The sequence below is a fragment of the Meleagris gallopavo genome, chromosome Z (assembly GCF_905368555.1).
Source record: "Meleagris gallopavo chromosome Z, MGAL_WU_HG_1.1, whole genome shotgun sequence".
NCBI lineage: Eukaryota > Metazoa > Chordata > Aves > Galliformes > Phasianidae > Meleagris > Meleagris gallopavo.
The window spans coordinates 51644402-51656640 of record NC_139435.1 but is presented as its reverse complement, the minus strand read 5'-3'; the positions used below and the strand labels follow the sequence as shown (position 1 = coordinate 51656640).

General features: G+C 37.0%; 1 protein-coding gene across 1 annotated transcript in view; it reads right to left on the bottom strand.

The window, feature by feature from the left end:
* FBN2 (fibrillin 2) overlaps positions 1–12239 on the bottom strand; it is a 167873-nt gene that overhangs the window by 106176 nt on the left and 49458 nt on the right. The window contains exon 8 of the mRNA XM_085213340.1: positions 2459–2584. Coding sequence (XP_085069466.1) covers positions 2459–2584 — 126 coding nt within the window. The remainder of the gene's footprint in view (positions 1–2458; positions 2585–12239) is intronic.

The window sequence follows — 12239 nt, the reverse complement described above, 5'->3', positions numbered from 1 at the left end:
GACAGGGTGGGTTTAAAGTCCCTTCCAGTTCAAGACATTCTCCGATTCCAAGATAACCCTAAGATACAATCTATATCTACATAAAATAAAGATAAACAGTTGCTAAGGTCAAAAACATAAATCTTAATTACAAGCATTTTTGAAATCACAGGTTCGCACTTCAAAGCTATGTTTAAGAATCATTTTGAACATTTAGTTGAACATCAGGAGATTTCATTCATCTTTGAAAAAGAAAAGGCCAAAATATTTCATAGGCTCTGGAGTGTAAAGCAAAGAACCCAATGCTATAAAATACTTATGGCAGAAGGCTTGGGTGAGGAGGGGCATCCAAGATTTCTTCTTTCAGCACACTGAAGAACTGTTCACTCACACATTTTTTAATCATAAAGCATTACACTGCTCTAATCTCAAAAGTTGACAAAGATGCTGCAGTGCTCAGCATGGCTGCCAAACAGCAGGAGCTGGGCCTGCACTAAGGAGGGCCTGCACTAGCTTCTTCAAAGCAGCAGCCATCCCACCTCCCAGAAAAAGACCCACAGCTCCCCTGTACTATCAGCAAGATGCCCCCACTCCAGCTGCCTTCCCCTAGGTCACAGTTGGGGCAATAATAGTTACCTTAGTATCTATTAGTATCTTAGGTGCCTGAAAGCATCAAAGTGGCTACAAGTTCAAGGGCGTCATTCAAGTCACACCCTCAGTGTATAAACAATATATTTAAGATCCTAAAGTCTGTTCAAGCTAACAGGAAACATGGCTGATACAAAGGATACTAAGCAATACAAATAGAAACTAGATACAAATCTGAAAAGCCCAGTGTGACAAAAACCAAGACAATATAAAAACTGTAACACCAGAATATCAATGAAATTATTTTTTCCTTGGTATAGATACATCTGAATGAATAAATGTCATCCAGTCTTCTCTTAAAAATCTAACACTAACACTGCATTTTCAGTGTTAGTATGAGATTTAATGACCACTTCAAGTGTCCAACTACTAATCAGAGAGTATAAAACAATTACTGTGTTGGTAACTAAAGATTTGTTACGACAGATGCTCCTGCTTGCATGAATTAAAGTTCCAATTTATAGCCAGAAATAACTCTAAGCATTTTTATTTCCCTTTGATCATTTTCAATCATGATTAGTTTCAATTGAACCTATGTACACGTTAAAGGTAGACTAAATGCACAACTGTATTTTCAGTATTGCCACATGAGAAATACTCGTATATATACGTATTTTATGTCTTACTGCTTTCAAGGACACATCCTCTATCACTTACTCTGAATGCTGAATAGGATAAAAGCTTAATTAAGTTGGAAGGATGTAGTATAAATTATAATAGCTAAGTACATTCTGACACTTTTAAAAGCAAGCATTTATCTTAAAATGGTGAAAATGAAGTAATTTGTACTAATGATTACATTCCTCACTTTTCTCTTGAGCACTAATTTATTCAGCAGTGTGAACTTTGACAGTACAGTAACTTCCAGACAAATGTTCACTTACTTAAAGGAAGGAGACTGACACAAGAGCCTGCCTTACCAGATTAGGACATGCACTCTGTGTACAACTGGTTTTGGAAGCTTACTTTAAAAACTGGATTGTAAAAATATGCCAAAATCCATCAAAATATTGATCACATTGGAAATCATAGGTTCTTAGTACTCCTGAGACCAGGCACAATATATTCAAAGCCTGGTACTCCTCAGATGAGCCTTGATATAAAAACTGACTACATCACACAAAAAATTACTCATGTGAAATTCCTTGCAGGTCTTGTGTTGCTGCTGGCTTACACCATGTATCTGTAATTCAGAACTCCCTTTGGAATTACCATCCCTTTCCCAACGTGAGAACAAACTGCTCTGAGATATCCAAAATAAGAATACTCACATGAGACCCAGAAAATACACCATTATTGTACATATATTTTTCATTAATTCATCAGTATAGTTTATACTGATATATTCGGCACACGTGCAGCTGTATAAAAGAAACCTAGTAAGAAGATCCACAAAGTGCATTACCACCTGAGAAAATAAGCACACATCTTTCTTATAAATATTGAAGCAGATTTTTTAAATAAATTGCTTTGTAAAGGCTGCAATCTAACAAAAGTTAATATTTGGCTTGCTAGTCAAATTAGTGACAACTCAGCACGCTCTATTTAATGCCTTACGCTGATCTCTAAAGTCCCAGACCCAAACCCAGATCCCTGGCAGGATTTCCTGTCTACAGTGACATAGAGTAATCAAGAATACTGATAATGATTGCTGCTGTGGCAGTCATCAGAGTTATGCATTTTAAGCTGTCAGAAAAGCGCAATGCTGGCGAGTAAGGACACCAAGGTCCTGGGGAAAATGCTAGATGGCTGGGATAGAAGTTCTGCTGCTGTCTATCAATTGCCTCAATAATCTTAAGAGTTCTTCAAGTCTACAGGATGGAACACCTACCGATACAGCGGGAGCCATCTGTAGATGAGACATATCCCCGGTGGCAGAGGCAGAAATAACTTCCCACTGTGTTAGAACATTCACCACCTTCACAGACTCCTGGGATGATGCTGCATTCATTAATATCTATCCAAAAAGGAAAATAGATAGGATAATGAGCAAAACACTTCCAGTTATTGTTTTAAAAAAGAAGGAGGATAGCCTCTCTGAAATTGTAATTTAGCTCAGATTTAATAATACACTGCAAGTGCTTATAAACTGCTGTGAAGGAAGTATGCACAAGTCATTCTGTTTGTCATCTAATGCAGGCTTTCCTTCTATGTTCAAAGCATACACGACGTCAAGCCTCAGAGTGCAGGAGAGGCAGAACCTGGACTTCCCCTAAATGACACATACTGAGTATCATCTCGATGTGGCACCTGTAACACAGTGCTGAAGGATACAACCCACTTATGAGTTGAATGAAGGATGATGCATGACAGCTCTGAGCTTCTGTGACCACAAAAATAATGTTCATCAAATCTAATAGGTTTCTGGCTTTCTTCTAATACTTCAGGTGAAAGAAAGAATTTTGGCCATGATCTTCAGAAGTATAGATCAAATGTCGCATTTTCACATTTTCTTCAAGTATTTTAGTCCACAAAAACATATTAACCAAAAGCAGTGGTATCACCTAAACACTGAAAAAATTTGCAGCCACACAGAAACTGAGATGGCATCAAGCTGATGAATTAACTACTGCAAGTAGTGAGGAACTGTATGGCACTGAAAGCCATGACTGAGAGCATGGAGTAGAGTCCCAGCATAAAGTAAAATGAAGAGCTGAAGCAACAAGAAGCAATGGGAGGCAGCAATCTGACTGTACTGATGAAGAAGTGAAGCACAGCAGAGCAAGCTGGGATGGAAAAAATACAATTAAGGAAAACAGCATAAGAATAAAGACTGTCATAATCATTTACACAAATGAGCCACTTTAAGTAACCATTTCATTCCAAAACTGTGACAAAATCTTAAGATATTTGCATATACTACGGCCTAAGTAATGAGATTCATCTTGTCTCTAACTGATTGTCAGCAAAGATGAAGTGTGGCTGATGTTTAAAAATGAGAAGCAAACATGGCAGAACAAAACCAATCTTCTTGGGATGAGCTACATTTTCATGTTGGAATGATAAGATGGCAAGGTTTTGGATGGCTTCATACCAAAGACAGTCCTAAGTAAGAGGTTATGGCTTAACTTGTTAGAAAAGATCTGGATGCAGTCTCTTTTACAATGGGAAATAAACTAACTGACCTAATAAACCAGACTGTTGAACCCAGCTGTCTCATGTAAAATAATGTCAGAGAAGAATTAGAAAAAGCATATGGCAGAAATTATCTTGTGGTGACACTGATTCTTCACATTCCTAGCAGTAAAGTCTTGGGACTTTATGCAGGCTGTTGCACTTTTTTACAGACCATCATTTCCTCGACCCTGTCACTCTAGAAATTGCCTACAGATTAATGAGTACCTGAGAAACAAACTTTATCTAGAGTTATTTTTATAGGAGGCTTTTATGTGTGCTTGTACTTCCCCTCCCTTGACATGCTCCACACTGAGAACTAAAAGAAAACAAAGTATGCCAAAAAGATCTAGCATACATAGGTCTTTATTATGAGAAAGGTAACTCCCCAGAGTTGGAAGGTACACATAAAGAACTCCCTATAGATATGAATCTACAGGGGACATTCAAGAAATGCAAGGAAAATTAAATTTTGCACAAAGACACTAAAAATGTGAGAACTGTTCTTTGTAAAGTAAACATGAATGAAGCACTCTGCTCATCCCTTCAACCATGTCCTTTTGGAAGTGACAATAGAAAAGACAACTTAGAGTACAGACAACATCTCTAGAAACTACCTTACTCTACACATACAAGCATTCTAAGACCCCTGTATCTTTCACATGATGGAAATTGAAGTAAAAATTCTCTCTTCAACAAGGCTATTTAAGCATTTCGAAGGATGTTAAAATCTTAAATTTTACCTTAAAATAGTTATGAAACGATAACAGCTATTCCCCACATTTTAGACAACTGTTCAAGCTTCTACAAAAGTAAATGTAATTTCTGCTAAATCAAAACTCTTTTAAGAAATAATATTTTCCTTCAAGACTTCATAGTTAACCAATGTAGAGAGTCCAGAATTTGAAATGATGGTATAAGTCAAAAGCAAATAAGTCGCCATGAAATCTCTGAAATCTTGTATTACTTTACTATATTGACGACAATTTATATAATGTTGTGAAGTGCTTACCATACAGTTTAGTCCAATGAAATGCAACAATGTGTATAAGTCAAAGTAGAAGCAGAATTAGCTAGATGCCTTGTTGGGATCTTTCATGCAAACATCTTTCAAAACTTGTAAGTCTTCTGAAGCATAATACTGCCTTCTGTATATACACATAGAAACTAAAACATCACATCAGAAAGGCAAAAAACAGGACAAAAGGAGGACTGTGCAGGAACAGTTTACTTCTGGAAAGTGACACATTTCTGATGGCAAAGTCATTCAATAATCATTCAAGAAGATTCCCTTATATTACCATCACTTGAAGCACATCTTCAACCTCAAGGAAATATTAAAGGGCTGCTCTGAAAGTAATGCCACCAATTCTATTATGTTGGCCCATGATGTCAGATGCAGGAAGGTTCAACAATAACACCATCTGCCTCTAAAGCTGTGGGTCAATATGATAAAATAGGAGGCAGCCTTTGTACAAACAAGTAGAAATCCACCTTTTAAACCAGCAAGCACAACCAAAAGCTCAATTTCTCCCCTCTGTGCCTTGAACCTTTCCATGAATATACAAAAATATACAGTGAATAATACAAGAAACCTCACTGACAACTACCTGTCAAAAGTTATAAATCACTAATATAGATGAGCTTATAAATAGAAGTAGTAATACTGACCCCCAAAGATGATTAACTTCAAAGACCATATTTTACCAAAAAGCCTAGGATATCTAGTTTCTTTTCTACATGTGAGTTACTCATAGGAACTGTTCTAGTATACTTCGGAAATTTTTTAAACCCTATTTACTGATGTAGAATTGCCATTAACTTCTGAAAGGTCAGTGTCAATAAATTATAATATAAAGCTCCAATAAATCTTATATATATATGAATATATGCCTCCTTAATGGTCTTTTAAGAAAATAAATAAATGTGGGAATATAATGCAAATATAATACAAATGAATACCAAAGCAATATTGCATAGCACAGCTCTAACAATGTCCATTACAGCCCAAAAAAACATGACATGATCACTCTCCCTTAGTCTTAACAACAGTTGCTGTTTCCAGGAGCGACCACAGGGGAGAAAAACCTAACCCACAAAGTGCATAGGTATGTTTAAGGTCAAAGGAACCTCAAACTCCTCCCTGTGAAGTGGAAGACCTACTGCTAGATAAAAAAAGGCCTGAACATTCAATGTAAAATTTCAGCCTCTCCCTTTGAACAATCCGGTTTCTATGAAATCATTTCTCTGCACGTAGGTTTTAACTCACAGGAGACCAAAACCTTATACTCTTCCTAGTGGCCCAATTCACAACTATAAACTATGCAACTTCACTTACGTCAACAACTCCATTAATTTAAAGTGCAGTAAAACTAAATATAGCTTTATGCTTTAAATCTCTCACGGAGAGATTACGAACTCTTAAAGCATTAACAAAAATAATAACAATAAATATATAATAATAAAATAATCACAATAATAAAAAAGCCAAATAAAACTATGGTTTGTCTTTTATTCTCTGCTGTATTCTTGGCATTATGTACGCATAGTATTACCCTAGTATTATTTTGGCAGTGCCATCTTGGCTATGAAACAAGGGGAAATAGACAAGTAACAGTTTCACTAGTTTGTTAATCACAGAACGAGATGGTACAATCTGGATCCTGTGGCCTGTCTTACAGATAACTCCCTCTGGGGAAACTGTGACTACAAACTAATTTGTACCTAGCTTCTGCCACAGAGAGAAGTGGCAGGGTATTAGAAGAAACAAATCCAGAGGCTAGACCTGTCCCGCCACAAGCTCACAACCAGGCTGGAAATGAAAATCCATTGACTACTGCAATATGACTACGAAACAGCAAATGTCCCAGACTGCAGGTGATGTTTCACTTCTACCTGGTGTACTCTTATAGATACCACAAACTTTTAAGCAGATATATGTTATACATACATTAACGTTTTCCCATATGGAGAACTGCTAAATAATATTATTATTAATTGCTAAATAATATTTTAGCAATTAATATTTTAGCAAACAGTTTCATCATAATAATGTACCTGCAGAAGAAGACAGATGAAAAACTTCTGATTTTTGGGGGGTTTAGATGAAGAACATTAGTATTTGATCTAGCTGTTCTCAACGGTATGACAGTTTTTACTTCTTTGTCTATTTTGCTAAATAATATTTTTAGCAATTAAGAAAAGCTTTAGATGAGTTAAAGAAGTAGACTGCAAAGAATGCTTTAATTACCCTTTCCAGAAAGAAGGAAACGTAACACTGAGCAAGTCCTCCTTTTGGCATCAGAGCACAAATGCCAGAGAAAAATAACATACACAACTCAGATCTACAATTAGCCAACAAAAATATATGCAATTATTTGCATAGGCTACTATTCCAGAATACTGGTAACATGTGAACATCTCGTGACATAGCAAACAAGGCTGAGAAGCCTACCTTTATACAAGAGCTGGAAAAAAATAAGCAAAAAAGCTAAACTGATGTATTATCTTAAAAAACAGTCAAGTGTTCCTTGTTTAGACAGGCTGCTCTTTTGTTAAGTCTACTTGCTTTAGCGAGCATTGGGGCAGATCGCACTTATGCTTGGCATAACACACTCTCAAAGAACAACCAGCTCTCTTTCCAAGAGGATCTCAACCACTAGCTATGAATAAATCACAGTCTTCTTGTGAAGCCCAAGATTACATATTCCCTAAGAGACTGCAACACCTGACAGACCTAAGAGATATCTTCATTTAGAAACTGGCCCTGATACCATCCATAAACCTCTTGAACAGCTTGTGTCCCACATCCCACAGTTTTGCCATTCTGGCAGATTTCAGAGATCTTCCTAGAAGAATCAGTAAGTTTGCATCAAGTCTGACATCTGTTTCATAGAACTCTACATTCAATCAGCTCTTTGGTATGAAAGGCAATCTCCCTCCATTTCTCATGTACTCTCTAAAGAATTTATACCATCCCACTGTAAACTCCAGTCATACACACTGGTCAATATGGCATCTCTATATTTCTCCACTAGTACAGAGACGTCACAGTTTCATCGTAATACTGTACCTAAAGAAGAAGACAGATGAGAAACTGTCCTGTTTTTGGGGGATTTAGATGAAGAACGTAGGTATTTGGTCTAGCCGTTCTCAATGTTATGGCAGTTTTTACTTCCTTGTCTAGTTTTGAACTCTGACACTCACCTTGAATAGAGTCAGAAAGGTAAGGTTTTGTGTTTTTCAGATTAATAAACCTTATTAGAGACTTACACACTTCAGCAAATATTCAGTACTTACACACACAATTTATTTTAATGCTAATTTATTTTTCATCTATCCATTTTTAGTACAACAAATCTAGGACCCACCTGGCACATAACACTACAGTTAGCATTTTATAATATTGTCTGGACGTGACAAGTATGAATGACCTGCCTTTTCTGAATCTCTGTGAAAGTGCATCTTTGTCTGAGAGGCTACAGGACTCCTTCACATGGAAATCTTTTAGACATAATAGCAGTAAAGCAAGAGCTTTACACTATCATAGGCTACCGTAGGCAGATTACAGACCTCAACTGAACAGGAACTTAATTTATTAAGCTGAGACAGGTAGTAGTAGATTGTTTCAGATGTTCAAATGCTGTCTTTGTTCTGGTCAAGTATTTATGACATTAGAGACATATCTTTTTTTTTTTTTTTTTTTAGTACTCATAGTACAGCATTTGGCTTGGTCATGATTTGCTACTGCCCTCCTCTTGCTCCACACTTTCATTTCTCTCATTTACTAATAATAACTATACCATGAGTGAGAGGATTTTAAAAAGTACATTCCTAATAAAAAATAGGGTAAGTATTAATAAAAAAAATTGAAAAGGACTCTCTAACATAATTGTTTAATGCTACAATAAATTCTAAACATTTTCAAAATAAAAGTCTGCTGCCAAAATAAACAGCTGTAATTCAAAGAACACCATTTTGAGTGAAAGCCTTCAAGTGAAAAGCTTCCCAACTGAAACGTGCAGCTGAGTATCAGCAACAAAACACACATTTCAAACCTACATATTGCTTACACAATCAAACACACTACACATTTGTTTAGCAGTTACAGCTATCTTTCCTTCAGCTTTGAAACAATGAGTAGATTATAGTTCTAGTATTTTCAGTTCCACTCTTTCGAGCAAGATATCACAGTTCCAATCCAGAAAACATTCCACACTTGCTTTTTTTTTTTTACAGTTGTTTATACTTGGTGGCATTATTACAAACGTTTCTGAATTTGGGTAGTTTATATTCTGACGCTCAATAAACTTAAACTTGAATTTTGCTATAAGATAAATAGTGTTGCCTGAAATTTTCAAAATCACAAATAATGTGATTAATAATATCTATTCTTATTGATATCTGATGGAATACAAAAATGATGGTAAAAATGATCTGTTTATTCAAAGAAATTGGAAGCAGCAGATATTTATTCACTCACTAAACTCTACGTAACCACTGTCACAAAAGTCCTCTGTTTTAGAGCTAATTACATTGTTGTATGGGAACTGCTGAATCACAGCCTGAACCTCTGATTGATCACCTGAGGAGAGCAATGAGTCAGCCACGGAGCTGACTCACCTGTGCTGCAGGAAGGGGTGGAGCCTGGCTCCACCTCTCTGAGACCTATTTAAGAGATGACTACCGTAGGGAAGGATTTCTTCTGGAGATCCCTCCTTTGGAGTTTTGCAGCGAGCCCAGAACAAGAATAAGCACTCTATCTATTTTATTTTTGGTATAATAACCTGCTTAGCTAAACTCTCTTGTTTATTTCATATTTATAACATCTGTATATTCATTGATTATACAATTGTTAAGATACTAAACAAAATAAATAATATCAAATAGATGTCAGATTTAAGATGAGTCTAGGTAGCCATTCAGTTAATTGTGCCAATGCTCTGAGCTGGAGGGATACAAGTTCACAGAATCACAGAATGGCTGAGGCTGGCCACAACTCAATCAAGTTGCTCAGAGCCTCATCCAGCCTGACATTAAAGTCTCCAGGGAAAGGGCTTCTACCACTTCTTTGGAAAAACTGAACTAGTGCCTCACTGTCCTAACTGCAAAAAACTCTTTCCTTATATCCAGTCTATATTTCCCCTCTGTCAAACCATTTCCTCTTGTCCTGTCACCCCAGATCCAGATGAAGAGTGTGTCTCCTTCCTTCTTACAGCCCCCCCCTTAGATACCTGAAAGGCTGCTCTCAGGTCTCCCCGCAGCCTTCTCTTCTCCAGCCTGAACAGCCCCACCTCTCAGCCTGTAATCACAGGATAGGTGTTCCAACCCTTGGATCATTTTTGTGGCCTTCCTTTGGATGTGCTCCCACAGGTCTATGTCTCTCCTACACTACATACCTCCCCATCTGGACACAGTACTCCAGGTGAGGTCATATCAGCACAGTGTAGAGGGGCAGTATCACCTCCCTCACTGTACTTACTCAGAGTGGACTGGCTGCATGCAGCCCTAGACAGCTAGCAGCAGTGTCCTAAAAGATCATGAACTTTTAACATTATTATGTGATTTTTTTAGCAGTATTTTTAATTAGTTGAATGCAAGTAGCTTAAGCATGGACTGTGCAGGCAAGAGCAGTACATTGCGAAGGATAATGCAGAGGGCAGGGCTGACTCCACTTCTCACACTCACCACACATATTTAGTTAAACCTAAACCTGAGTATAACATGTAAATTGCACTTAAGCCATTTGCTGAGTTAAAACAGTGATTGACAATAATATTTCAACCTGCCCATAAACACGTGCCTGTAAAGACAGGCATTTTTTCTTATTAAGCAGACATGTCTGTTTTCTCATTGAAGTACTACTCTTGGGCAAAATTGGCATTAGAATGCCAAAGAGTAATTGATTGATACAACTTCTAAATGCAGACAGACTAACTTTACTAGAAAATGTCACCCATTTTCTACATCCAGATCTTTAATTAAAGATGTTTGTTAAACAAGACTGGACCCATCAATTACTGACCTCCAACTATAACTTGCTTTACTGATCCCTACCCTCTAAACTTGGCAATTCACCCACTTTTTGACCCACCTCTTCATGCCCATCCAGCCCAACTTCCTAAAGTCATAAATTAAGCTGCATGTATTCTTGAATGATAGCTGACCTTTCAAACGATTAAAAACTATTATCAGTAGAAAAAGCAAGAAGGAACAAACATTGGATTATTCCTATGTTTTCATCATTATACTTTTTGTTGGGATTCATCCATCACACTTTCTTTTATTTTCCGTAGTTTTACAACATCTTTAGTGTTGACTTAAAAACATCACTACTCCAAAAAAGGAGAATTTGTTGAGTTGCTCTACTTCAGTGCCTGTGTTGATAGACTTTTTCTCACGTTTTGATATGCAAGAGCTTTTGAAGACTCTGATCTGAGAAAGTGGAGCAAGACAATGCAAAGCAGCTAATGGCACTAGCAAAGAGCTCCTTCTGCTTAAAAACAGGAAACAATTCCTCAAAGACAGTGGTTCTTCCCAATTTCCAATTCACGTAAGAATGCTAACCATCATGCTTTGCTTCCTCATTTATAATTCACCAGAAATTCTTCAGAGTTAGATGTGTTATGGGGGTAATGGTGAGGGATACAAAGCCACAAAAATACCAGCTGCTTCTCCTGCCACTGCTAACACATTACAGAAATAAAAGGGAAATTACACATTTTAATAGTCAACGACACAAATTCAAGCAATTCTGACAAAAGCTTTTTTACAGTGCCTCAGTAAAGCTCTTGGTATTCCCATATTTCCGAAACGGCTCAGATGGAGCTCCTTTCACCGTGAACCTTTTTGCTTCCTGCAGAGCACTAAGTCTCTGTGCACTCCATGATACCTATCAACATACAGTTAAGCATACATATACATATATACAAATGCACAGATACATACACAAGCTGCTTTTATTTCTCCTCAAACATGGCAAGAAAAGCCTTCAGAGCTCTATGTCTAAGATTGCATATGCTTTATGTATCACCAACTGCTTCTCATGGGACTTTGAGAAGACATACAGAGGCTTCCCTAAAACAGCACAGGATGGGAATATCACTGTGCATAGTGCAGAAATTCAAACTGGCCAACATCAAGGACAAAATGACTGAAAGGTGAGACAAGGACAGAACCAGAGAAAAATATCTGTTATATGATATTTATTTTATCTGCTCTTCAGTACTACCTGCAATAACACCAGCTGCAACCTTTTCACATAAAAAAATATGCTTTTTACATTGAGTACATTACTTAATGTCTCTGTGAATTCTGATGTGCAGAAAAAAAAAAGAGAAAAATGTGACTTCAGACATAGGCTACAAACCACGTCTTTGTTTGTAACAGAATAGGAGCATAATGAAACAAAGCAGCATACCTGAATTGCTGCCCAAGCACAAATCAACACCTTGAAAAAGCAGTCCTTTTATCACTGTAACGTAAATACGATGATATAC